The sequence below is a fragment of the Sphaeroforma arctica genome (genome assembly GCF_001186125.1).
Source record: "Sphaeroforma arctica JP610 unplaced genomic scaffold supercont1.171, whole genome shotgun sequence".
Classification (NCBI taxonomy): domain Eukaryota; class Ichthyosporea; order Ichthyophonida; genus Sphaeroforma; species Sphaeroforma arctica.
Window position 1 is genome coordinate 16,629 of NW_014040387.1, and position 26,591 is coordinate 43,219.

At 45.9% G+C, this 26,591-nt stretch overlaps 4 protein-coding genes across 4 annotated transcripts in view; 2 read left to right on the top strand and 2 right to left on the bottom strand.

The window, feature by feature from the left end:
- The window catches only part of SARC_03383 (hypothetical protein), a 3,622-nt gene extending 3,289 nt beyond the window's left edge, over positions 1-333 (bottom strand). The window contains exon 1 of the mRNA XM_014302817.1: positions 86-333. Within this exon, the coding sequence (XP_014158292.1) occupies positions 86-262 (177 nt within the window). The 5' untranslated portion in view covers positions 263-333. The remainder of the gene's footprint in view (positions 1-85) is intronic.
- A 3,185-nt stretch (positions 334-3,518) lies between these two features.
- SARC_03384 (hypothetical protein) lies at positions 3,519-15,733 on the top strand. The gene is made up of 8 exons (XM_014302818.1): positions 3,519-4,151; positions 5,264-5,406; positions 6,178-6,413; positions 7,563-10,893; positions 11,300-11,374; positions 12,433-12,636; positions 13,011-13,102; positions 13,508-15,733. Exons 1-8 carry the CDS (start codon positions 3,823-3,825, stop codon positions 14,669-14,671), a joined length of 5,574 nt encoding a protein of 1,857 aa, XP_014158293.1. The 5' UTR covers positions 3,519-3,822; the 3' UTR covers positions 14,672-15,733.
- Positions 15,734-17,116: 1,383 nt separating this feature from the next.
- On the top strand, positions 17,117-18,188 carry SARC_03385 (hypothetical protein). Its single transcript, XM_014302819.1, has one exon. The coding sequence runs from the start codon at positions 17,194-17,196 to the stop codon at positions 17,797-17,799; it is 606 nt and encodes a 201-aa protein (XP_014158294.1). The 5' UTR covers positions 17,117-17,193; the 3' UTR covers positions 17,800-18,188.
- Positions 18,189-20,894: 2,706 nt separating this feature from the next.
- Positions 20,895-26,591, bottom strand: part of SARC_03386 (hypothetical protein) — an 8,696-nt gene continuing 2,999 nt past the window's right edge. Inside the window, exons 3-6 of the mRNA XM_014302820.1 lie at positions 25,301-25,441; positions 23,705-23,845; positions 22,478-22,540; positions 20,895-21,626 (exon numbers count right to left, since the gene is read on the bottom strand). Of these exons, the coding sequence (XP_014158295.1) occupies positions 21,567-21,626; positions 22,478-22,540; positions 23,705-23,845; positions 25,301-25,441 (405 nt within the window). The 3' untranslated portion in view covers positions 20,895-21,566. The remainder of the gene's footprint in view (positions 21,627-22,477; positions 22,541-23,704; positions 23,846-25,300; positions 25,442-26,591) is intronic.

Consider the following 26,591-nt stretch of genomic DNA (forward strand, 5'->3'; position numbering starts at 1 on the left):
ATGTATGTATGTGTATGTGTGTGTGTATGTATGCATATATATATATATATAATATTTACTGTGATATTAATATATATATATATACCTCCCAGTAGTCTTTGGCTTTCTTGTACCAGTTCAACTCTCCGGTTTTTTCATCAACGTCTGCGTCTGCCGCTTTCCAGAGCGCCTCTACACCTTCTGATGGATCTGGAAGTTCACCCGCTTTTGGCTGACGGTCGCCATCCCAGACCTCATCGGGTACGGTGCTATCTGTAGACATTATTGTTTCAAGGCTTATGGATACCTAACGACTCTATATGCTATCAACTCCTTTTAAATGTATTGTTGCTATTACAAATACGCAGAGATACATGACACATAGATTCCATATATATATATTTATTTTTATTTTTATTACTTTCTCACGTATGTACACATATGTAGAAATGTAGTTCACAAAGCCGCTGTAGCGATGTGATGACAGCGATATGCGTAATACGGCACGTGTAGCTGGACTTTTGCCGCCAAACTTTTTCAAGCTAAAATATTGTTCTATTTTCAGAAGGCTACATATGAAAATATGTATTTATTTACTAATAATATTTTGGATTTTTAGAGGGGTGCTGACCTGCTGATTGCTGGCAGCTGTAAGGATTGTGGATGCCGAGTTGCCGACCCTCCCTCTACTAGTGGCCTCTCTAGTAGTAGTCCCTACCCTTTAGGAACATAAACGGCCTTAAGTGCACTTAAAACTGGGATAGTTGATCGGTACGGGATGAAGGGCCAGGTGGATAGATAAATAGGAATCTTAGGATGCTTATAAAAACTCGAATTTGCATATTTAGAATGTAGTAATTTTTAGTTGAACCATTGAAAACCTGCACCTACATAAGGTCGTAAACCGATACTATTTTTGAATTTATATTTTAGTAATTAAAAACCCTTACATTTAAAAAAAAATCAATTGTATTTGAGCTTAGGCCCCGTGACCCGAGGGCCCGAGGCCCTGATTCAACCCCGAGAGGCGAGACTGCGAGACTGCGAGAGTCCTCACTCCTCGCTCCTCTCTCTCTCGCTGGCCTGGGGAGAGACCGAGAGAGAATGTGCGTGTGACTGTGTGTAAACTTGTATTTGGAGTGTATAAATATATCGACTTGAGTCCCGCGTCCCCGCGACCGAGTTCCCAGCGCTTCCCACTTCCCACATTACATATAAATGTACGCTTTCAGTCCCCACGGCGTCCCAATTGCGATGTATCATTTCACATTTGGAAAGACCTCCTTGAGTCCTTGTTCTTTCTTTTAATTTATCAAAATAGCTCCGTGCCAGTAGGCAGTAATCAGTATTTTTTTTTAAAAGCCTCGTTCCTGGCTCATGGCTGCCTGCCCCTGCCACCTGCCCCCCCCCCTCTCCCCCGGTGGCATGCTGTCATAAAGACTAAAAACATGACAAAGTCATAGCCCCTCGGTATATGATTTTTTTTTAAAATGTACAACAACAATCAACGACGGTAATAATGTCAAAACAAACACACAAACAGACTCAGTTTCGCTAAAATTTGAAAATAGGCGGCGAGAAAAACTAAATAATTAATTTTGATTGGCTCTAGTAATTACTCCCAACCGTCAGACCAAACGAGCAACCCTTGCGTTGCGCTCAATGAAAATAGTCGCGCCTTCCAATACAAATTCCTTTGTATATAGGAGCTCCCCTATTATATATTTTGAAAAAGTTGTTTTGTTTGTCTTCCAATACAAACTCTTCTTCAGACAGGGCTCCCTACATTATTCAGTTAAAAATAATTTAGCTCAACTTCTCAAGTCTCAACATCTCAGTTCTCAGTTCTGAGAATTTGAGTAACTTCTCACACAAGAAGAGAATCCATTTCTCAGTTCTTCAGTTCGCATCAGACCTCAGGGCTCAGGGCTCAGTTCTCACCTATTTTATATTCTAATAAAACAAATTCCTCGTAGACTGTAGATAGGGCTCCTCAAAAAATACAAAATGTTCTTTTTGGTCTCTTTAATGCTAGTAGAAGTCCTAAATACTTTTCCATAAAAATTCTCAAAACACTACATTAGTTCCTTATAAAATTGATTCAAATGCCCCATTCATAATTTCTGGTAATCGGGTCGGTCATAGCCCATATCTACCAAAATTCGAGATTTATCTACAGAAGTACAGATTCTGCAACAAACGTTTTAATTAATTTTTTAAAAACATCTGGTAAACGAAACTGGAAAGTTTATAACTTTTTCACCACAAGTCAGTACTAAATATTTGCACCCATTCTAATAGTCTCCTATTGCGTCCATCATTTATAAAAGTAAAAATAAAACAATACACTGGGGAGTGGGGGCCTGGGGCTTGGGGCCCTCCGGAAGTTCGGCCTTCGGCAGTCGGCAGTTGGCAGTTGGCAGTTGGCACTTGGCAGTGACACTCTTTTTTTAGAGATTCAGCCTTTTTAATTATTGTTGTATTTTTATTTCTATAAATATTTGCAGGCTGCAGCCTTGTGTTGAGAAGTTGAGCCTGCAGACTGCAGTCCTGCCAGTCACGCTTTTTTTTTTCAAGAATGTTTTGACTCTTGAGTTTTCACTTTCCTCTTCCAGACTTCCAGTATTTATTTTTTATTTTTAAAATTCAGTTTCATGTTTTGTTTCAACTACGAACCAACGACTGACACCCAGCGACTGACTGACACTGACACACACACAACTTGACACAACACAACAAGAGAGAGAAGAAGAAGAGACGGAGACACTATTTACTACTACTACTACTGACTGGGGAATGTCTACGACGAACGAGCTCTTCCCAGAATCCCAGTTCCCTGTATTCGAGTCGTTTTCATTTTCAAGCAACGAGCACAAAGAATTCCATCATGATTTTTATTGGATGTGTAAATATTACGGTCATACGACAGTTGATGTCGCGCCGTCGCGGACCCATATTTATAAATATATAAAATAAACTTGATTTTGATTTTGATTTTGATTTTGATTTTAAAAAACAACTATTTAGCCATCAGAAGCTACTGTTGGCCTAATGTGCAGTAAATACATATGTATTTTTTTTATCACAAAATACTGCAGTTGAAGAGCCTGGGGCCCTGGGGCCTGGGCGGCTGGGGCCCTGGGCCCTTCTACTAGCTACTACATACAGCACAGACTACATAGTAGCCTACTAGTAGGCCCTGAGTGTTTGGGACTGGTCACTGACTCACTGGACACTGGATTATCTGGAGTTTGGACTCTGGATTCTGGAGGCCGTGAAACCGTGTTGTGTTATGTGTCTTCCTTAAAAAAAAGTTGTGTGTACGGGGTGACCTGCAGGGTAAGACCATTGCCGGCTGTGCTACGTTGGGACGGGGGATTCAGATTCCGAATTTTCACTCCAACATCAAATCAATTCATAAAAACGACGCGTGTGTGCCTGTCTGTGGCGTTTACACCCCTCTCTGTGCCTATACGTATAAGCTGAGGGTTGCTGAGTACTGATTACATACATACCTAGCGTAACAGACTGGATCGGTGGATCGCTTTGCACTTGCTAATACCAGCTTCGATTATTCTAATAGGGGTCTGGCGTAGTTTAGAGAACTGATCATATGAAGGAGGGAAAGACTTGATCCTTTTACATTCATAAAGGGTTGTTTATGTGTAGCCATAGCTCGTAAAGTAAACCCTAGGCTGCTGCCACTTCAACATCGGTTTAGGATATGAGACATCCTGCAACCATTATACTGCTTCATGTCTGAATATAGATACCCTTTAAACACCACAAAGCGACCGAGGGAGCGCTGTATCTTTTACATATATACTCACACTCACAAACAGGATGGTTCACGATGTGATAGTTCCCACACAGTTCGACATCACATCGTACACAACCAGTAATACTACTAATACTAGTAATACCAGTATCAATAGGACAGTGGATAACAACAAGAAGGCTTGCATTGAAGATGGGGGCAGGCATGACACAGACAACACGCAGGAGAATCTCGCTGGCGACGACCAACAACCGTGCATCTGTGAATGCACAAAGCTCAATGAGAACGAGACATTTAAACAGTTCTTCAATCGAGTGGGCACGTTTATGGTCAAAAAGCCCGATCTCGACCCGGTACATCTAACATCGCGCAGTGTCTTGACTGTGGCGCTGAGGTATGTGAGTGCGCCCGTGTATTGTATGTGGTGTTTTTATATGCTTGATATATTTGTATGCGAAGAACATGAGATTGGGGCTCATGAAATTTCCAGTCCGGCTATACCTCGAATGTTGTTTTCTCGTTGTGTTATGAGCATGGCTGCTTACACATTGCTGTAGCTAGGCTAGAAATTCGTCATATAATCATGTCCTTATAGGATCAGGTCATCGTGTATGATTGCATTCTGCAACGAGATGAACCTGTCAACGCTGGTCGAAACTATTCATGAGCTTTTTCTTTTAAAGATGGTTTTACGGGGAAATTTAGTTTTCTTTTACTATATCCTGGGGTGATGAAAAGTGCGATAACATACGCCACTGCATACTTGGTGTATATAGCACCAATTATGTACATTTTGTATATACGTGGGTAAATATATATATATATATATGTGTGTGTGCGTGTGTGTGTGTACACGTACACGTGAATGTGAATATATGGATATATATATATATATATATATATATATATATATTATATATATATNTATATATATATATATTATATATATATTATTATTATATATTATTATTATTATATATATATATATATATATATATATATATATATATATGTGTGTGTGTACACGTGTATGTGTTTGTGTGTACACATACATATATCTTGTATAAATGTATATGTGGGTTTTATTTATCATGTGTTGTAAACGATTGCTGCACACGGATAAGACGTTCCTGCTAGTACAGATTTAAAGCCGATACTCAGTACCTTTATTTATATATATATATATATATAATATATATGCATCAAAATCTGTCTAAAGGTATGTGCGTTGATCACTAAAACGATACGCAATACAATCTCTACCTAGGATAAGCACTACAAGCGCGCAGTACTTCATTGCACAATCGTATACCGAAGTATATCAATAAATCATCGTATTGAGTTAGTTATATTTGCTGAGTATCGCCAGTGTCCCTCTGGTTAAGGCCGATTTCATTTTAACTGCACGAGGTTGAGTGGCAAGGCTCACAATTTATCTCAAAAGCTATTTATCTCTAATGCATATCAAATTTTTATATTTCTACACCTTTCTTCGTATCCAATTAGTTATTCCAATTTGCTGAATGAAGCCAATGTTCCGCTGAGCAAAGCCAAATTCATGGGATGGCTACGCGAGGTTGAGTGGCTTGGCTCGGGCGTTGCCGCTAATGAGAGCACAGATGAGGAATTGGACCAACGGCTGAAATACGGTACGTGGGCTATACCCAAAACCATCACTTGCGCAATTACTGCCATATTATTACGATTTCAGTAGTACGATCACTTGCGCAATCGCTGTCATATTATTACTGTTTTAGTAGTGCGATCGTTATATACCGGTATTATTACTATTCTAGTACAATCATTATACTCATGCCGTCGTATTATTACTATTCTAGTACAATCATTATACTCATACCGTCGTATTGTTACTATGCATAACACCAAATTTATTCGTTTCTAAGGCAGTGAGCGTGGTTTTGTATTTGTGTGGTATATTGCTTGGAAGTTGCGCTGGGGGCAGTTGGCAGACAAGGTGTTAGTTGATATGGGAATAGTTTCTGTATGTATGTATGATGTAGACATTTATGAATGTATATATGTGTGTGTGTGTGTATTTTTATATATATGCGCTCGAAGCAGGTTGTAGGTACATGGGTGGTCACCCCGCAGTCCCTTGTCTTATTAAGTATTTTGAGGCACATGTTATAAGTCATTGGGCTGTGCTCCACACGTACGAAAGCAGATGTTCCCACATGGGGATTGTTGCCTCACATGCGTGCGCCTATCATACAAGCGCTGCGCCGCTGACAAACACAACTATCGCAGATCACTTGCAATGTATATGTGTATATTATGCACAGCCTAAAACCACTCGGCATCCGTAAAACCTCGTGCTACAATGAGTATCCACGTACACAAATCATAGTGTACTTGGGAAGTGTTGAGTAATCTCAAGTGACTTCGACCTTTCACCACAGCCTATACCTACCGATTAGCCGGGAAGCCCTCACACCTTATCGACAAGACCGAAACGGTACAATACGCCCCCAAACGAGGTGCATACTGTTACAAATGTTTCACGGGATTCGAGTGCAACAGGAGATGTGGGCATGCTGAGCTGCCTATTCTGTATGTGTGCAAGGAGAACGACTGTGGTCTGGCCTGCCATGCGTGCTGCTTGGACAGTCCTCACCACTACAACGAGTTCTTCAAGGTACGTTATACTATATATATATATATATATATACATGTCTGTATGTATGTATGTACTTATTTATATACATATATACATACGTATTTATATTTCTATATATATTATAAGCGGTATAGTGTGTAAGTTTATGTGTATGTGTCATGTAGAAAGTATCACTGCACTGAATTGTTCTAGTTTATGTTGTATTTGTTTCGCTTTCGGTGTCTATATATCTAATATCTCTACAGTTAGAATGATCTCACCAAAGTATGTTAGTTTGTGATCTCACCAAAGTATGTTAGTTTGTGATGTAGAAGGTTCCTGTTTAACTTTACTGTTCACGGAACGAGTTAATATAGGTTTGTTGTGTTTATCTTTATGTGTTTATAAATGGAACGACGCGGTTGCGCCTGTCACGAGCATCGTTGAAAGAAAGTCCTCACCAGGGTGGGTAGTATATTTCGGAACTATCTGGTATTAGTGTAAACGTGCAACCATACGTTCTCTTACTCGTTTTCGAGAGAGAACGTGTACATCCATGTTCTGCAAATTTGATATATGTGAAGGTTTGTATATTAAACTCATACATGCATGCATTCTTCATACATGCATGCATTCTTCATACAATTTCGGTGAGTTTGACGGCAGTTCTTGCACACCGCGATTGCATCGAATACCTTCTCCCACAGTTATAGATGAACGTACGAATCTATTGGTGCATATAGGTCATTGAATAGGATAGCAGTAGCTGTTGTATGCAGCCGAGGTCATATACACTGGCGTCTCCGTATTCTTTCCGTAGCTTGAAGGGTGCGTGCGTTCCAAAAGTTGTGCGCTTGCACCCCAGACACTGGCGAACGTGAACTGTATCGCACGTTAACAGATGAATGATTGTCTCGTTTTCACACTTTACATTAAATACATGTATGTATGTATGTATGTGTGTGTGTGAGTGTATATAAATATATGTGTGTGCGTGTGTGTGTATGTGGGAGGGAGGGGGGAGGTAATTGTGTGCGTTGTGTGTGTGTGCCAGAGACTGTGATAAGCGTATATATGCGTATAATATTATTTCACGTATGCCCAAATATATTTCACATGCCATCTCTGATAAATGGATATTTCGAACTGGCCCTGTTTACATACTACGCCTAACCTACTCACCCACAGGGCGATGTGTCTAAGTTCAGGCGGTCGCGTGCGAAGGCCAAGATCGCATGGTACTGTGCCGAGCACAACTATACTGCGTCCGGTTTGAGGCGTGACAATAGCGGGATGGGAATCAATAACGGTATGCACATCGGGACGGGTGTGCACGTGGGTATTGATCACGCCGAAGACTTGTCCGTCTCCCGTTCGCAGTCCTTTCTGAGTGGGCGTGGAAGCGGGAGCGTGGCTGATGCCAACGCTGCTGCGATGAATGGCGGGCCGTACAAGCCGCGCGGAATCGATAGCGCTATGAATAGTGCCGCCACGTACGCGCATGCGGATACCAGCGCAGGCGCCCATACCGTTACCAGTATATCCGGCACAGGAGATGGCGATGGGGAGGGCTCCGGGCCCAAGAGCGGTGCCAACAAGACGGAGCGTGTGAACAAAAGTCTCACGAAGGGTTCGAAGAAGAGCGCGGATAAGAGCAAGCAGCAGCCAAGCACGCTGTACAGACGTAATTCACCCTCTAAGCTGGCGTCTGCGACAGAGCGGTCGTCGCGGGCGGGTAGTGGGATGCCCGGTAAGTATAACAGTCAGCCGGATCTGTCCAATGAGACCGGCGCGCTAAAAATAAAACGGGACCTGAGCCACCAGGGTGACGAGGCGACGGATGGTGTGGAGAAACGCACGGCATCAGCGCACCACGACGGCGCACACCACGAACACGACCAACAACAACAGCAACCACGCCATTTACAGCAGTCACATCACCAACACCAACAACGCTACGCCCATCCACAACAACACCTGCAGCGCCCCCCCTCGAGCCCAACACATGTCGACACACCCTTCAATCCGTTTGCGCATGGGCCGGCCAGAAGTGCGGGTGCGGCAGGCGCACACGCACACAAGAGCGCGCCGCCGCATACGCACGCGAAGATTCTCGCGCGACAGGGAAGTGGGCGGCTGCCACCACCCAGATCAGGCCAAATGTACCGCATGGATAGCAATAGCAGGGGTACCCCTGCGGGACCCCCCAGCCAGCCCAACGCGATGACGGAGGGTCATGCGCCACTTACCCCGCAACCGCACGAGCACGCGCACGGCGCGTTTTCGTACGGCGAGCACGGGCCCCCGAATTTCGGTTCCACGCACCCGCATAAGCAGGCGCCAGCACACGCGCACGGCCACGCGGAAGAACACTCCGGCGAGTATACGCGCGGTTCGGCGCATGCACACCCCCCATTGCAGCACCGGCCGCCTATGGCGAACGCCATGCAGCGCAAAGGGCCGCTGGGCAGCGCACCCGGACTGCGGCGGTGTGACTCAAACGCCAGCGCCACGGAGGGTGGAGATCCGCGGAACAACCCGACGATGGGCATGGGCTTTAGCATGGGCGCGAACATGAATATGAGTGCGAATGGAGCCAGACAACACCCGCCGCCGCATGCCATGAGGCGAGGGAGCTATGGCTGGCGTCCAGCTGGCCCTGTCCACCCACAGGCGCAGGGGCAGGGGCTGCGAGACTCGCCACCACACCACCTGCAACGCCAACTCTCGCAGCAGCAGCAACTACCACAACAGTACCAAGCAATGCCGCACGAGTATGAGGGCGAGATGCGCCGGGGACAGGGATCGGGACCGGGACCTCCCCCTAGTGGTATGGCCCTTCACCCGTCTAAGCAGTTGAGCTACACCCACGGCCAGGAGATGCACGAGCACGACATGCACAGGCAGCCGCACAGACACCCGCCGCACCACCCGTACGTCAGGTATGCGCACCAGCCGTTGCACCAACGGCCTCCGCACACCTACGCGCAGACACAGGCCGTGGCCCCGCCATACATGCACGGCGACTCGCAGTCACAACTCGCGGGGATGCATCCCGCCAAAATGCTGGACAACCCAAATGCGGGCAGGGAGGCGGAGCATGAATGCGCGAGCAGTGGCGAAGAGGAGGGGGCGCGGATGAATACGTCGATGGGGAGCGCGGAAAAGGGCACGGAGCTGAGTGGAAGCCGTTTGGTCTGTGAGAAGAAATCGCAGATACGTCCGAAGCTGAAGCCCAAGCCCAAGGCGGCCAAGCTGTCGCCGGAGTCGAAAGTGGTGAAGAAGTCGCCAAAGGACTCGAAGGGGGTGACCAAAAAAGGCCTAAAGAAGGGCCTGAAAGCATCACGCACGGTGGTCAAGAAGAAGGAGGTGGAGCTCAGCGACACGGCCAAGTCCGAGATGATCAGCGCGGCACTGACGCTGACTCGGACAGAAAAGGCAGTGATGAAGCCAAAGGCGGAGAAGAAACCGCGTAAAAAGGCCAATCCCACCGCCACAGCGGGGGAAAAGGTGCTGAAAGCTGCCAAGAAAGCCTCTGGGAAGGGCCTGAAAGTGGGTGGGGAGGGCCCAAAGGCTATGAGTGCCAAGAGTACAGGGTCTAAACCCAGGAAAATTTCGGCCAAGAAGAGCGGCGGTGGTGTGGTGGGTGTTGGTTTTGAAGACGCCGCTGAGGAGAACGGGAAGGCGGTAGGTCGCTCAAGCAATCCCGTGCAGGTGGCAGCAACACACAAGGACATGGTACATCCGGAGGCGCCTGATGAAGTGGGGTATACAGGCACGCCCTATGCCCAGGGCAACCACGATGACCGACCCGTAACCAGCAGCAACCCGAGATCTATAAATAGACCGGGTGAGGGCGTTGCGGGGAGGCAAAGGTCGGCGTACGACGGTGCGCCCGACAGTGGACGGGATATGGACCACGAGGAACGGGCGGATGGTGCGGATAGCATGGGGAATAGAAGCATCGGTAACCAAACAAACCACGCCCACGAGAACAACCCAGACCATATCATGAGCGATAACGGCCGTGGCAGTGACTCGGATGACTCGCGTCGATACGCGGGCGTGGCGCCGCAACCGCGCAAACTGCGGCGCGTGAGCGGCAGCAGTGCTAATGGACGGGTTACCTACCGGCGGTCGATAGGGTCGCACTCCGGCCTGGCGGATTACGACGATGAGCATGCCTGGGTAGATTCCGAAGCTCGGGGTATTGAGATAGGCATGCACGTTAACATGGGCCCGGCTGGTATGCCTGTGACGCTCCCGCTGAGTATGAGCAAGACGATGAATATGGCGATCGGCCACAGGCGCGCGGTGGGGGAAGGGCTGGACAACCCCAACCCCCGTATGAACGGGTTTGTGGGCCCTGGGATGCCGAGGTACATGGCGGCTGGCGGTATGGCCTTGCCGCCGCACTCGTATGCGGCAAGGAAGTTTACGCTGCACCCCAACCACTCCTATCCGGACCGGCCGTCCAGCGCTCTGTCGTACCATCCCACGCGATCAATGCCGCCCTACGGTACGTTTTTAGGGTTGCTTGGGTTATGTGGTCTGATCTAATTGGGTCTGTTTGGGTGTCTTATTGGCGCGTGGTAGGATAGATAGACGGGTGTTTGTGTTGTTTGCCATGTATCCTTGTGTGTTAGTATGTATGTCCGATTTACTTTCTTATGAAAGTACAATTGCCGTGCCCACATTCAACTCGTCCTTGCGCGCCATATGTGACAAATTGTTTGCGGATTTTTTTCTTTTGCGCATATATGTTTTATATACATATATATATATTAAGATATAACAAGTATATATTATTGTCCATCAAGTCACGTTTCGGGTGATATAATACCGGTTGAAGTTGTTGCCTTAACATCACTCCCCAGTTTGTTAACACTGACAGTCGGTGCAATTGTATTGAATACTGTGTACAGGCCGGAGGTATCCCTTTCCCCCATATCACCACATGAACTCCCACACCCAGGGCCCGCCTCAACAGCCAGATTATTGTAAGTGGTGTTATGGCTTGCTACATATATGTATGTATGTATGTATGTATGTATGTATATGTATATATATATATACGTGTGTGTGTGTGTGTATGTATCTATGTATGTATGTAGATCTGGAGATCTGAATATGTACGTATCTGATTGTAAATGTGTATACGTATCATCGCAAGTGGAGTATTGTGGCACTCTACCCATAACTACACGAATAGTATAATGGTACTCCCGGCACTCCCTAGCAGTTGACAAACGTATTTCTATATAGCCACCTGGATGTACTGTGGGCATATGGCATGACACAATGACAACACATGTCCAAGAATCTATTGCGGGCCTGGCCTATTAGAGCCATGCATCCTGTTGAGCTGCACAGTGTGTTTGGTTTAACTGGGTTGTGAGAGGTCTGTACCCAGGGCAGCGGAGAATAGGTACGTGCATTTCCGTAACAAGAGTCACATCCGATATGTACGCTGCACTCAACAGATGGTGTCGAAAGTCTAGAGAGTGCATTATTCGAAGCGCTCGTCTTTAGACCCCTCACTATCGGTACATGCGTGCGTAAGTGTGCGCCTTCGTGTGTGTACAGTTAGTTTCTAGGCAGTGGTGCGCTTAGCTCATTCTCCCTCTTGTGCGGGTGTGTATTCTGAATGTACTCATGCAAATTGCGCACCCATGAGGCAACCCAGTAGTCTATATGAACACACCCGTGAACTACTGTACTCATATCCATGTGGCACGCACATACGATCATCCCCGTCTGATTTGTAGGATGGAAGCCCTACAATAAACTCACGCAGTTGTACCAAACCACTCTGATATAACCTCGCCACCCAGCCAGCTACTTCAATATCAAGCGATGTACTGCAACATCGAGAAGATCCCCACCTTGGACTAGCGACCTATGCAATTCTTAATACTCACACGCCTACTAGCGAACAAAGGCAGGATTTAGCCTTTATCTCATTGCTGTCTCCTATATTCACATATATATATATATATATATATATATATATATATTTATACATTTATACATTTATATATCTACCCTTACAACCCAGCCATGGAAGAGAGCGAGCTGAGAATAGCGCCGAAACGGAACGTAGAAGCCGAGCCAAAAGATAGCACTATGAATGGCCAGCTCTTTAATAAGCGAAAACGGGGCGTGCGAGACGGCAATCGGCCGCAATCGGCTCCGCCAGTGCAGCTGAAGGCCTTTGCCGCCGAACATGCATTAGATGCTCTGGCAGACGAGGCTCTCAAACGTATGTTGATCTTAATCTGCGCATGATGTATATATAGTGTGCAATTGTATATATGTGCATGTGTAGGTGTATATGCATATGCATATGCATATGTCTATATATATTGTATATAGTGTATATGTGTGTATCGATTGAGTTTTAGTTTAGGTCTGCACCTGAAGTATAGATATGTAGCCTTGGTGAGCATTACCGCCGCGTATGCTGTGGATGCTCTGACAGACAAACCTATGTCAATAGGTAAACGATTATAGGTTTAAATGTGTTCTTAACTTCAACACATCTGATTACGTCATGGCATTCGGCCTTCTTATCCGTATATTGTATAGAGATTTGGTCTCTGACATTGAACCACTTGTGTCATTGCACCGGTATAGGATCACCACAACAGTGTACTAGCTCACCGGCTGACACAGAAACTGTCGATGAGCAAGCGGAGATGGGCCGGCAGCACTCTGACGGGTACAGGGTAAGATAGTTGGCAAATCGATACTTACACATACACGCACATATGTAGTGTTATATATATATATATATATGTGTGTGTAGATGTAGATGTGCAGCATCTCGTTTACCTCTCATGATTGTGCGTGATCTGAGTTGAATCTGTGTTCTCCATCTCGCTAGCTCTTTGTTTCCCGAGTGCACGGTCTATCTGCTATCGTGCTTGGTCGTCGTTGCTAGCACCGCAACGCATCATAGTGCCCATTCTACTTTGAAGAGGCGTCACGACCTCGTTCGTGTTTTGTTTACGATAGTACCATCTCTCTCTAGGCACTCTACTATGACGATATATCACCGTGTTTGATCTTTATACCACACTCTGGCCCTTGTGCTCACCCATGCATTTACCAATGATCCCGTCCACGAGCAGAGGTCCAACAGCTCACACGGCGGTAGTCTCCATCTGCTCGCTGAGTTAGCGCTGCGCTTCGAGGCTGATTACGTAGCTGCTGCTGATGCTGCCGCTGCCGCTGCTGCTGCAACAGGTGGGGTTCAGACCCCTTCAGAGACCCCCCTGGAATCACATTCGTCTCCAGCACAGGCACATCAGACCGGTGAGGTGCTGGACAACGGTAGAGATAGTGTAGGCATGGACAACGGTGGAGATAGTGTAGGCATGGACAACGGTGGAGATAGTGTAGGTATGGACAACGGTAGAGATAGTGTAGGCATGGACAACGGTGGAGATAGTGTATGTATGGACAATGGTAGAGATAGTGTAGGTATGGACACGGACGCCAGTATACACAGTAAACAGCAGGAGAGTGGCCTGCAAGATGCTCAAACGAGCGCGGAAGATGTCCGATCGCAAGAATCGGATGCTAAATATAGCCCGCGTGCTATAAATAGCACAGCCAATGGCGAGCCGAGAGCAAGGGGTGACTCTGCATTGCGAGCACTGACGGCGGCACTGTTTATGGCAGAGGACACTGCAGCGGTGCACTCGACCAAGCAACAGCCGATGTGTGTGGAAAACGAGCAAGAAGCACCACAAACACAGCGGCAGGATATGCGGGAATTCGAGCAGAAACAGGAGCACCAACCCCAGGACGAAAATCTAGGGGCCTTAAAAATGGATCGGGGGCAGGGCTCGAAACAAAGAATGGCGGGCGAGCGGGCGGATGTGGCCTCTGATGCACACAGTGGGGATAGGCCCGCACACCATGACGAGGAACGTATGGGAACACATGCGCTAACCTATGAATCACCTGAGCGGAGATCCGTATCGCCCCCACCCACGCGCAAGCAACCCCAAACAGCGACAGCCGAGTCAGAAGCACGCCAGAGGAGCACCAAAAGTGTATGTGTGGACACACATCCGATGAACAGTGTGAGTGTGGTGTCTGTTGTCAGTGCCAATAGCAATTGCTCGGCCGCAGTGGCTGGGACTGAGGCGTCTACCAGCCAATGGGCGAAGCACAGCAATGCGACGAAGGCGGGCACTGGCATAAGTGCTGCCGCGGTGTTCGAGGTGACTAGCGTGGATGAGAGTGGCGAACGCGTGATGAACGCCGAAATCAGCACGGCCAGGTGACAACAACCGCGCCGCAGCTTTCATTCAGGAGTGCTGAGTGTACGAGATGGATTGAGTTGGCACGAGGGGTGACGAAATCCCGCCACCTATACATCTATCTCGCTTTCTTTTCTCTGTGTGTGTACCTCTCGCTCGCTCTGTGTGTTTGTGTGTGCGTTGTGGAGCGAGATGAATTGAGCGCTATCGGACCACAAAGCGGCCCCAAAGCACATAATGCCGGGTGGTCTATGCGATCCGTCAACACATTCAATGTGTAACAATCGACCGGTGAATAGCCACAATTCGTGGGGATGTGCGGAGCAGGTGCTCTGTGGGCTTTTAATTGTCCAAAGTCTAATTAATGCAGTGGTACTTGGGGTTGAATGTGAGTCCGGGCGAATGCCGCGACTGTTAAGGGAGCCTATTACATTACATACTACAGATGGCACCTGGAAAATGACATCGCCCTATGATATCTGACACTGGCATACCTAGCAGCAACTAGAACTGTAGGGGTACAGTGGTAGATGTGAGCGGACACTATGACTCATTAAGAGTCGCAAACTGAAAGTAAGAAGAAGGATCCCAGGTCACTTTAGAGTGACAATTTAAGAACGGAGAAAATCACCAAAGCGGATACGCACGAATAGCGGTGCGCGGAAGTCAGCATGCATCAGAAGTGCGCGTAGGTGAGCATTTGAGATGTTTGCACAGGACTCAACGGATGAACCGAAGAATGAATCAAACGAAGAATCACCGGCTCGCAACAATGTCGTAGGAATGTCAGTGTGATACATCGGACGCCAGCTTCGTGGATGGTTGGCCTTGCAAGAGTGCAACGCACTATGAGTAGAATATCCTACCGAGCAACCCCTACCACTAGGGAAGTATGCGATGGAGTTGAACCAGGAGACACAAAGACCAATACTTACTGTCCTGGCTTCGATAGAAACGGGGCACTATCGAAATTAGACGATGGAAGAAGAAATGAAGCCCCCAGAAGGGCGATCGTAACAATTAAAAGAGATTTCAATTTTCCATGCGTATTAGGATGTATAAACATACTAGAACTAAAGAGAGAATTATGGACTTGTGTGCCATATGTGCATTAAATACAAATCTGTATTCATTTTTATTTCTTCAGCACCTGCACATTTCATTAATTATTTATTAATACTTCTTCGGCAGATGCACTTTTCATTCATTATTTATACTTCTTCACATTTCATTATTTATTTATTATTACTTCTTCAGCAGATGCACTTTTCATTCATTTATATATTTATACATCTTCACATTTCATTTATGTATCAGTGAAGAGCTACATAAACACGTTTTGATGCTCTGGACAGATCTACATATATATGCGCGTACATTGTTGTGTCTGCTTGCCGAAAAACCCCTTAACGAGCATTCACTCGACAATGTATCCTTTTTAGGAGAATAACACACTATCCATTCCTCCGGGTAGTAGTGCTAGCTGGTGAGACGATGATCCTATCTCCGCAGTCAAAACTTTACTTACACTCTCAGGCTCGATAGTGTACAAGATGACTACTAGAGAACAACAAGTCATTGTTGCATGGCAAGCAAGCTCCAATATATTTCAGCCCCAAGTGCGCTAAGAATCAGAATATACATCTATGCAAGTAAGCGACCACCTACTGTAGTTGGTAGTACAGAAGAGTGACTTATTTTTATATGTGCACATTATGTGTATTTGGATTATTGCGCTGTGTGACTGAGCGTTCTGGTATGCCCATAAACCAACCAACAACTCGATTTGTTAGCAATGAAGTTTCTACGAAGCCAGATGAGACGTCCTATTTATAGATTCAGGCCATATCCAGATGTATAGGCTTACAAATATATAAATGTGTGCTATGTGTGTGTTTGAGTCATCAGTGCTCCGTGACAGAACTTACTTGTATATGTCTGTAACCGGCTACTGACAGTCTGACACACATGGGATTAATATACACGAGTTAAGAGCCTAAAAGTCATGAGCAGGGCATAAGTATTTATGTTAAAAAAGAGACTTCTAAGCAATGATGAAGATGTTTAACAGCCTCTGAATTCAACAAAGATAAGGTGTTCTTTTTATGAGGTTATGAGTCAGGCTTTAAAAAAATGTGTACATATAATTTTTTTGAACAAAAATTTACATACATCGATTTGTGTTCCCGCTCTTTTCCACCAATGACTGCTTTGCACTGTTTTGAACACAAACACCTAAAATAAACTTGGTTTATAGGCCTTTGTAGATGTAAATAAACCTTGTTCAGTTGTATACTCCTGTATTCGAACAAAGTTGAAAGGGCTATGTTTTCAGTTTTTTCCGGAATGAATTTCATTCTTCCTATGAGCGGCCGGCCATGCTGTTGCATTGCCCAATCAGCAATATCTACCGTCAATATTGTCAACAACTGTGCTATGCTCCTTTTTAGCTCCAGCCCGGCTCCATGAGAAGTATGCCAGACGCCATACGGTCAATACGACATACGGTGCAAAAAAAATAAGCAACGACATAACAAAAGGAGGGAATGGATGAGTGCGAAGCTTCAGATCTCTATACGAGTACATACACATACATACATATTATAATGGCTGCCAAAGTAGACGCAAAGGTTGTCAAGGCCTGTATCAAGGAGGGAGGCAAGAAGGGCCAGGATCTATGTGGTATGGCTGATTTGGGATCTATCAACTTCTTCAACGTCGTGATCGATGCCGCCGAGGGACGTGATGACTACCTTGACGAGTGCATGAAGGGAGCCAACATGGAGGTAGATGCCGAGGCCGAAGACCGCAAGGGTGGAGCCCACGGTCTGGGAAAGTTGTTCTATTCCGCTGGAACCGATCGTTTGGCGTTCCTATGCCACGTACCTGCTGCTCTAAGTAAGGAGAAGGATGTCACCAAGGAAGACTGGTTGAACGCTGTGTTGGCCTCGGTTGACGGAAAGGTTACCGAGACCATCTCCGACGAGCTTATCCGTGGAGAGGCACTAAAGGAGGGAGAGAAGTTCCCATTGAAGATGCGAGATACTGCTATCAATGCCGGTTTCGCTTTCTTGCGTGAGAAGGGTCTTGTGCTGGATGACGAGTCTAGTGACGACTGTGACTACGCCGAGGCCGCTGGTATCGAGTGGTAAACTCGCCATAAAGTACATACTTAATAAGAAGATTGTATATACAATAGTACTGTAGGAACGGGTTTGCCTGGCTGCCTGATAAAATGATTTAGTAGACTGGTAGTATGCTCGGAACGCTTCACATTTCTTTCAGGAACAGATGTAAATATGTTTACTGTGGTTAAATAGTGCACCCTTCTGCTGGGCAGAAAAGTAAGGAACAGGGTGGAACTTTGTGATTCTCAACCGTTATTGTTTCGATGTATAGTATACACGCAGTTTGGTAGTGGTCCAATCTTGGCTTGGACCCCTTGCGGTTCAAGAGTCGAATATTGTATATGAGGACGTAAGGTATCGATGGACATCAACTTCTATTAAAGCTTTTCATGTGATATATGAATAGAGAACTATCATTTAAGTTGTACTTAGTTAAGATCAGACGCATGCATACGTTCGGTATTTGTAGTACGATTTATGTGTTGAATCTTACGCAAGATATATGTACATATTCCTTTTCTAAAATAGGGTTTTAAATCCTTGACTACTTCTCAATTTGCTTTATTGTTATTGTGCACTGTTTGTACTACAGCGCAGTTATTTGTTTCCTATCACGCGATATCAAATTTTCAAGCACTCGAAGAATTCTGTTTGGAAAGGCTCTTTATGTTTTCTGGCGTACGCTGTGTATATATGTATACTGTCTGCAAACGGCCATGCGCTTCGATTTGTATGTAGCGCACTCGCACGATTCCATACACTCAAGTGCAAGTCTGTCAAAATATTTCTCTACGATCTATAACTTCTAAATATTTCTCTACCCTCTATAACTTCTAAATATTTCTGTCTATGTAGTACTGAAGTGTGAAATAGCAGACAGATCACATGGTCACGTTCGTGTGAGATCACACCATTTTATCACTAGTATAAGGTGGTGCTATCTGTCTATGCACTTCGGATAGTGGTTTCGCGGAATTAAAGTGTTGCACACTTATGCTAGAGATTCCCGTATTCACAAAGTAGTCAAAAGAGATCTTTCTCTTGTTGATAGGTCTAAACACACCTAAAATACGACAAGTTGTTTCTGTACGCTTTCTTGGTACCGTCCATCCACCTCGCTTGAAGATACAAGAACCTTTGCTCGCCAGGCGCTGACGATTCCAGCTATGAGTTTAGCAATAGTATTTTGAAAGCCCATCACAACCCGAGCGGAACTGTGGCCCCCGTCTCTGTGCAGCATGTCTCCTATAACCATATTTAGCCTGCACCCCCCTCCCTCCCTTTGTACCTGTGCACCTGCTCACCTGCGCTTACCTCCCTGCGCACTACCATCTGTACCATCATATGCTTATGTAGAAAATAAACGCGATACAGTCTTGTTGGAAGAAAGGTAGGCGTACCCCGCCGGGAACGACGGATGTATTTTACCTGCGACGTTGTCGCTTGTACCAAGTTTTTATATGAGTATTACAAAATACTATCACCATCAATTTGTTGAATCATTACATAGTACTATCACCATCACACTATCACCATCAATTTGTTGAATCAACAACAACAACAATTTGTTGAATCAATACAATAGTACTATCACCGCCAATTTGTTGAACCAATTTATTGAATCATTTCAATAGTACTATCACCGTCAATTTAAGCGAACCAAAGTCACTAGTCACGAATTGTTTGAAATACGTTCTCGTACGCTGTAGCTAGTTTATCTCAGGAAAATTAGAACAATATGCATCTACAAATTTGGTTTTATAGGCTTGACATGGTATTGATTAGCCCCAAATACTTGAATTACGTATGCTACCGGCACAAGTACGAGAGCCCCGCCCATGTGTCGGCGACCAGCCTAACGAGGAATCTCAGACTTTGGCATATAAATAAACTCGCTAGTATTGAATCCCCGCTGATTCATATACTCAGCGCGCTCTCCGTTGCTTCCGGTGTTTCCATAACTCCATATATAAATACTAGGTGAGTACAATTGGCAGTTGTATGTATCAATTCAACCCACCATAGCGGTCTGCAAGTATAGTCTCGTGGTGCCATGTCTGCCAACGAACACTCTCTCTAGTCTCCATCCGGGACTTCTCCTCCCCGGTGCCACTGTTTTAATGGATTTTAGTCTGCCAACTCATGCGCACTCGCTTCTCTGGTACTTGTTTAACTCTACTGCGCTCCAGTTCATGTGTGGTGTCCAGACCACACGCAAGGACACTCTCGTCAGTATATGGTACAGATACTTCAGGGTATTAAAAACTAGTTCCTCAAACGGCCAACAAGCCACTAATTGGCGCTACTGCACAAAGCACTACACTAATTGGCGGCCACTCGATTAATTACAAGTTAGTTCCCTAAGGCACCAGCGAACAAGCCACTAATTGGCTCTCAGCCCTGCACTAAGCAAAGCACTAATTGGCGGCCACTCGATTAATTATAGGTTAGTTCCCCAAGGCACCAGCGAACAAGCCACTAATTGGCACTCAGCCCATTGCTTGGGTTGATTGCTAATTTTAATTGGGCTACACTTAGCACATTGTTGCTATTCGCAGTATCGAGTGCACGTTTGCGATTGCATTCTGTGCATCAGGGCAATTGGTCCATTAATTGGCGCCTAATGTGGCGTTGAACTGCCAATTTTAATTGGGCTACACTTGCACACTGTTGCTGTTCGCTGCATCGAGCGCGCATTTGCGACTACATTCGGTGCATCGGGGCGATTGGAATACGCGTGTATGTGTGATATATCACACACTGCCTTGTACATAGCCGATCAAACACCGTGGTACGCTGCAGGCGTTTCTCCTCGGCAACTTGCAGTAGTGAAGTGCACTAAACTACGCACTCGCTCCAACAAGACTCATCGGGCTATCCAGATCCTACGTGAATAGCCGTCTGCTATGCGAAGTATTTTAACGAATCGGGGCACCCACTCAAGCGAGCGTCTAAAACCACCCACGCAGGACTCAAACCCGCTGTCAGGGCGTAGGTGAATGTACTTTCAGGCAGTGAAGTACTTTGACCAGAGCAATCGCCCACGCGGGAGTTTATCGCGTTACGCAAACCCGTGTGTGGAGAAACCGCCAAAGAGTGAGGTGCGTTGACCAGGGTTGAGGGTATGTACCTACACAGACAGCACTCGAACTAGCTGTACAGAATGAACGTAGGTGAATGTACTTCCGGGTAGGCAAGTGCATTGACCAGTGCAATCGCTGGAGTGGAAAGTAGTCCAGCTATGCTGAGCTAATATGAAGATACCGTCAGGCCGTGAGCTACCTGACCATAGTACGCACTCAACCGGGTGTCCCAGCGAACTACGCAGGGCTTAGACGGACAGGCTCCCCCGCAGTTGACCGATACGTCGTCCTCAAGTAATCAATACACAACCCCCAATCTACCCCATCTGCAGCAGAGACCAGCATGACCCGTATTGCCCCTTTCTTTCTCAGGTGGTAAACGCATTGCTAACGCCTGCCAAGGCCGTAGGAGGTATACCGACAGCCTGCTATGGGTTAAGGAACTGTCTAGCTTGCTGGATTTCATTGTGTCCTGTGCAAGCGTGAGAATGCACCCATTCTCTCAGAATAGGACTCACTTATACTGTATAGCTTGCTGGGTTTGAGGTGTCTGTAGAGCCACTGGTCACCTCACCCCCAAATAAATATTATAGTCTCGCGTAGACGACAATGCGCAGAGGTCCGCCCACGCCGTCCTTTGTTCTCAGCGAACCATATCATCAACCGCAATAGGAAACTGTGCATAGCCTCCTCAACTGGTGTGCTTTTTCAACTGATGTTTATCGCTGGGTTCGCGTCCTGGCGCGCACGCTTACTCGCTGTCCCTGTCTGTTGTTTGTCAGTAATGAATGGAGAGGTATTTGTTAATCAAAGTGCGGTACACAAGTACAACCCCGGCAATTAAGGTGCACACCTGAGGTCGCAGTTGGACTGGTGTTGATAGAGTGACACACAACCTAAATTCTGTTTGTCCCTATCCAACGCATAAACTAGGACAACCCAGGCACTGTGTGCACTACACACTAGTCATTGAAGCCAGGCGTGATGTTGGGGATGAAGTACAAATGGGCGTATGTATATCCAGAGCAAAAACAGACCCCCCAGGCAATACACAAGGCACACGGAGGCACACAGAAGAGGTGATACCTCACTGGATGCCAGAGAGTTCTCATGAATGGATGCCAGAGAGTTCTCATGAATGTATGCCAGAGAGTTCTCATGGTTCCAGTGTAGGTAGGTTATAGGGTATGTTGCTTTGAATAGCTTCACCCAGCACACAATACCTCCATTCAATATACATTTGTCGCGTGTAATTTTCATTGGTACTCTAGGGCGTACATCAGATACACACGCTTCTATCTGAAATACAATACACAAATACCTTCATCCAATATACACTCACGAGAAATACAACGCAACAACGCACAATACCTCCATTCAATATACGTTTGTCGCGTGCACTCCCCATTGGTACTCTAGGGCGTACATCAGATACACACGCTTCTATCTGAAATACAATACACAAATACCTTCATCCAATATACAAACACGAGAGATACAACGCACACTACCTCCATTCAATGTACGTTTATCACGTGTACTTCTCATTGGTACTCTAGGTCGTGCATCGAATACACACGCTGCTATTATACACGTATCTAGATGTCATATGCATTTACCTGGGAGTTATCCTCAGCTGCGCGCTTTCTGGCGGTTAGCACTTCGGTGAACTTATCGCTCAGCTGTAACAAGGACCACAAGAACCACAACTTAGATATTTAACCCCTGAAACTTAGATATTAAACCCTAAAACCCTGAACCCGTCCAAGTTAATCTCTGAAAAAAAAAGATATTAGATTCGCGATGAACAGAGCGTCAAGAGCGTATTGTATATAGACCCCACCCCCCCCACCACCACCGCAAAGAAATCCCTTTGAAGAGATACAGGGGTCTTGACTCTAATCTGATGTGTTGTATATGCAAACTTATCTCCGCGCTCCGGTCGCGAAAGCATGGCTGTGGCTCTGAATTGCCTCTACGGATATATGAACAGGCCCCAATACTCAAAGAATGGAGAATGGGCGTAGAGGTCCAGTACTATCAGTCAAAAACACACACGGCACCGCCCGAACGTTAGTAAGGCTACGACGCCTCTACGAGCATGTGGTATAAGCGAGCACCAATAAAAAACCTAGATATATCGGAAATGGTTTCGAGATGTCGTAAATTGTGGGCTTTCGGCGATATGACTTGACGGTAACCGCCCAGTCATGGAAGTGCACGCACATCCGCAACCACACTCCGCATCGCACAAACACAGGCATTATGTGATCGTATACTGAGAGATAACTACTAGGCGACACAGCGGGAGGGGGGGGGGGAGGGAGTCTTGTTTTGCGTGATGTGGGGAACTCTGTCCAGAATATGATATGCGATGGACTACAATGCTTACTGACTTGTAGTAGAACAAGTACAGTCTCATGGGAAGCCTTTAAAATCAATCTACCAATTTGTGTGGCTAGATTGGCTTGGTCTTTAGCTACAGCCTAAGTGCATAGCCCCCGATACGTACTGAGACAAGAGGCTGTAATACCGTTTCTGTATTCCGTGACTAATAATCACTTAATCAGTTACATCCAACCTACCGCTGACCGGGTCGTGCTCCATGTAGAGCATTCCAGACCCACTACCGTCGACGCACATGTGAGTGCCAAAGGATGTAAAGAACGACTACACTCACCTCCGCAGGTCGCGTGAGCTCGGATACACTTCCAACTGCTTCACCGCAAAAGAAAAGCGCAGAACAACACGGATACATACCGCTCAGATAATACGCCTACAACTCCTTCACAGCCCCGCCCCAACAAGTGACCCCCCCCTCAAAACCCTAAACCCAACGCTCATACCTTGCGGAGGTGGTAAGGTTCGAGAGCAGCTACCACCGACGTCGCAAACGCCATGGCCTGCTGCGTTGCGATGATGAGGTCTGTCTCGGCCGTCTCGCTAAAGTACTCTTCAAATGCACTTGAGCTCTCATGGGTGATCGCCTGTGTGTGCCGTGATGAATGGATAGGTTGCGTACTGGTATGTACTGCTTCGGTCTTAAGACTACAACAACGTGTGTGTATGCGTGGGTACACTCCGGTACTTGTCTTATTGATATTGTTGTGTGCTGGACGCTAATGGCTGCGACAAGATACGACAGATGTGATGCATATAACCCATGCCTGCGTGTGGGCAATTGCCTGTGCTTGTCTTGATGGATGGTGGTGTTGTGGCATGCGATGACCCGCTCACAGTATGAAAAACAAAGCCACGGTATATGCGTGGATAGTAAAAGCCACGGTATATGTGTGGATAGTAAAAGCCATAGTATATGAATGGATAGTAAAAGCCACGGTTTATGCATGGATAGTAAATACCACGGTATATGCGTGGATAGTAGCCTGCGAATGTGCCAATGTCATGTGCTTTTCGATAAACAGTGAGTTCGAAGAAACTGCTCAGGCAGAATGACAACTGTCGATACGGATGTATATGATTGAGTATTCTGTGTCTGTACTTGGTCTCTCAGATTTGAAAGCAAAATGAGCTGGAATGCTCGGGCCTAGATATGATGCATAGACTCCTATGTACGTATGCAGGTGATTGCGGGTGCTTGCCGTGGTGTATAGGTGTGTGTGCTTACTAACGACTCTTGTGTCATGGTTTCACACATAGACTATGCTTGGAGTGTGTGTATATATGCATAGGGCGGATCAGATCCCAATGACCGGGTTAGACCCATAAGCATCCATCATCGTTAACCCGCTAAGCGCACCCCGCAAGACTCACACACTGATCCAGACCAAGTTTGTACTGCAGATAAGATTCGATCGTCGCTATATCATTTGATAGCGGTATTGTAAGCTATACATTCCTTGTAAACAAGCAATGCATCCCTTATAAACAAGCAATACATTCCTTGTAAACAACCAATACATCCCTTGTAAACAACCAATACATCCCTTGTAAACAACCAATACATCCCATAAAACAACCAATAGATCCCTTGTAAACAACCAATAGATCCCTTGTAAACAACCAATGCATCCCTTGTAAACAACCAATAGATCACTTGCAAACAACCAATAGATCCCTTGCAAACAACCAATACATCCCTTGTAAGCAACCAATACATCCCTTGTAAACAACCAATACATCCCTTGCAAACAACCAATACATCCCTTGTAAGCAACCAATACATCCCTTGTAAACAAACAATACATCCTTTGTAAACAACCAATACATCCCTTGTAAAATGTCTAGAACATATTATTCTAGCAGTATTGCTTGCAACTATTTCCTCTGTTAAACTGGATACGTTATATTTCATAAATGCTCTCACAGTCGGCGAAGCAGAATACTTTGTATCTCGGCCCTCTGAAAACGTTATCTCCTCCACATACTCATAAATAAACACAGCTGAAATAACACACTGCTCTAGTATACTAAACGCTTACCAGTGCACGTTTACGAGTTGTTTGGGCCGCAGCATCGTCCTCTGGGAAGAACTCGTCTATCGCGTGCCTCATATTCTCCAGCAGTTGAGTGTGCTTGGTCCCGGGGACTGTAACCGCGTCGATGCGCATCTGTACGATTTTCTGCGATGTATATGGGTACTATTGTTAATGTTCCGTTCATCTATTGGCCAGCACCTTTCATCTGGACCATGTTCTGCGTTGCATATAGGTTATTGTCATAACTGTCCTGTGCCGTGGTAGTATCACACCAATCACTCACCCGTTCGTACATTGGCATACACGTGCTATCTGTTGGACTTGGTATAAAACCTGATAACCGAAGTTCATATTTGCGCATACGCATGCCATTTGCAAGACGTTCTGCGTAGTGCACCTGATACTCGTCCTGCCATCTATTGGCATATATTAAGTATATAGGTACTCATTGTGTATTCATCAGACACTACACCAACCCAAACTTATCGCAAGACAAAAATAACCCAGCGGCTGAACTCCACAACATCTGATCTTTGACTGTCGCACTACGCGAGCTATAAGTGACTGAAAACTCTAACCCCATCCACGCGGGAAGCACTGCAATTGCCCATGCGCCCTCCTAGAGGTCAGCGCAACGTTCCAATACATTACCCAAACCACAGTAGAATCCTCATACCAACACGCCCCACCCTCCCGAAGAGACGAGTTCAGCACATATTGTTGGTTTCTTTCTCGTACATGGGCGTAAGGCACGACATGGCAGCTGTCGAGCATAGTATCTAACGTATTCAAATACTTGACACCTGACACTTGACACTTGCATAATCATCACACTTACAATCATACACTCCTCGGCATCGCTACATGGACGTGTGCAGTTCATTATGCGGTGGGAACTACAAGTGTTAACCTTGTTCACAGCAGATCAGCTATACCCACGGTCACGATGACATAACACAGATTGACTTGCTATAACAAGCAGGCATGGTCAGAGAGATCGTAGAACACACCAACTAATATGCAGCACCCCTCACTCCTGCAGATGGACACACGAATAAAATATAAAACCCAAACGCAAGCCACAAACCAATACAGATTGACTTGCTATAACAAGCAGGCATGGTCAGAGAGATCGTAGAACACGCCAACTAATATGCAGCACTCTTCACTCCTGCAGATGGACACACGAATGAAATATAAAACCCGAACGCAAGCCACAAACAATATAGATTAACTTGCTATAACAAGCACGCATGGTCAGTGAGATCGTAGAACACGCCAACTAATATGCAGC

Bases quoted from the DNA above. Each gene is read 5' to 3' on its own strand.
- SARC_03384 (XM_014302818.1), top strand. From the start codon at position 3,823: ATGGTTCACGATGTGATAGTTCCCACACAGTTCGACATCACATCGTAC. The intron at 5,407-6,177 runs GTACGTGGGCTA...CTTTCACCACAG, and splicing joins GGACCAACGGCTGAAATACG to CCTATACCTACCGATTAGCC. The intron at 10,894-11,299 runs GTACGTTTTTAG...TACTGTGTACAG, and splicing joins GCGATCAATGCCGCCCTACG to GCCGGAGGTATCCCTTTCCC.
- SARC_03385 (XM_014302819.1), top strand. From the start codon at position 17,194: ATGGATGAGTGCGAAGCTTCAGATCTCTATACGAGTACATACACATAC.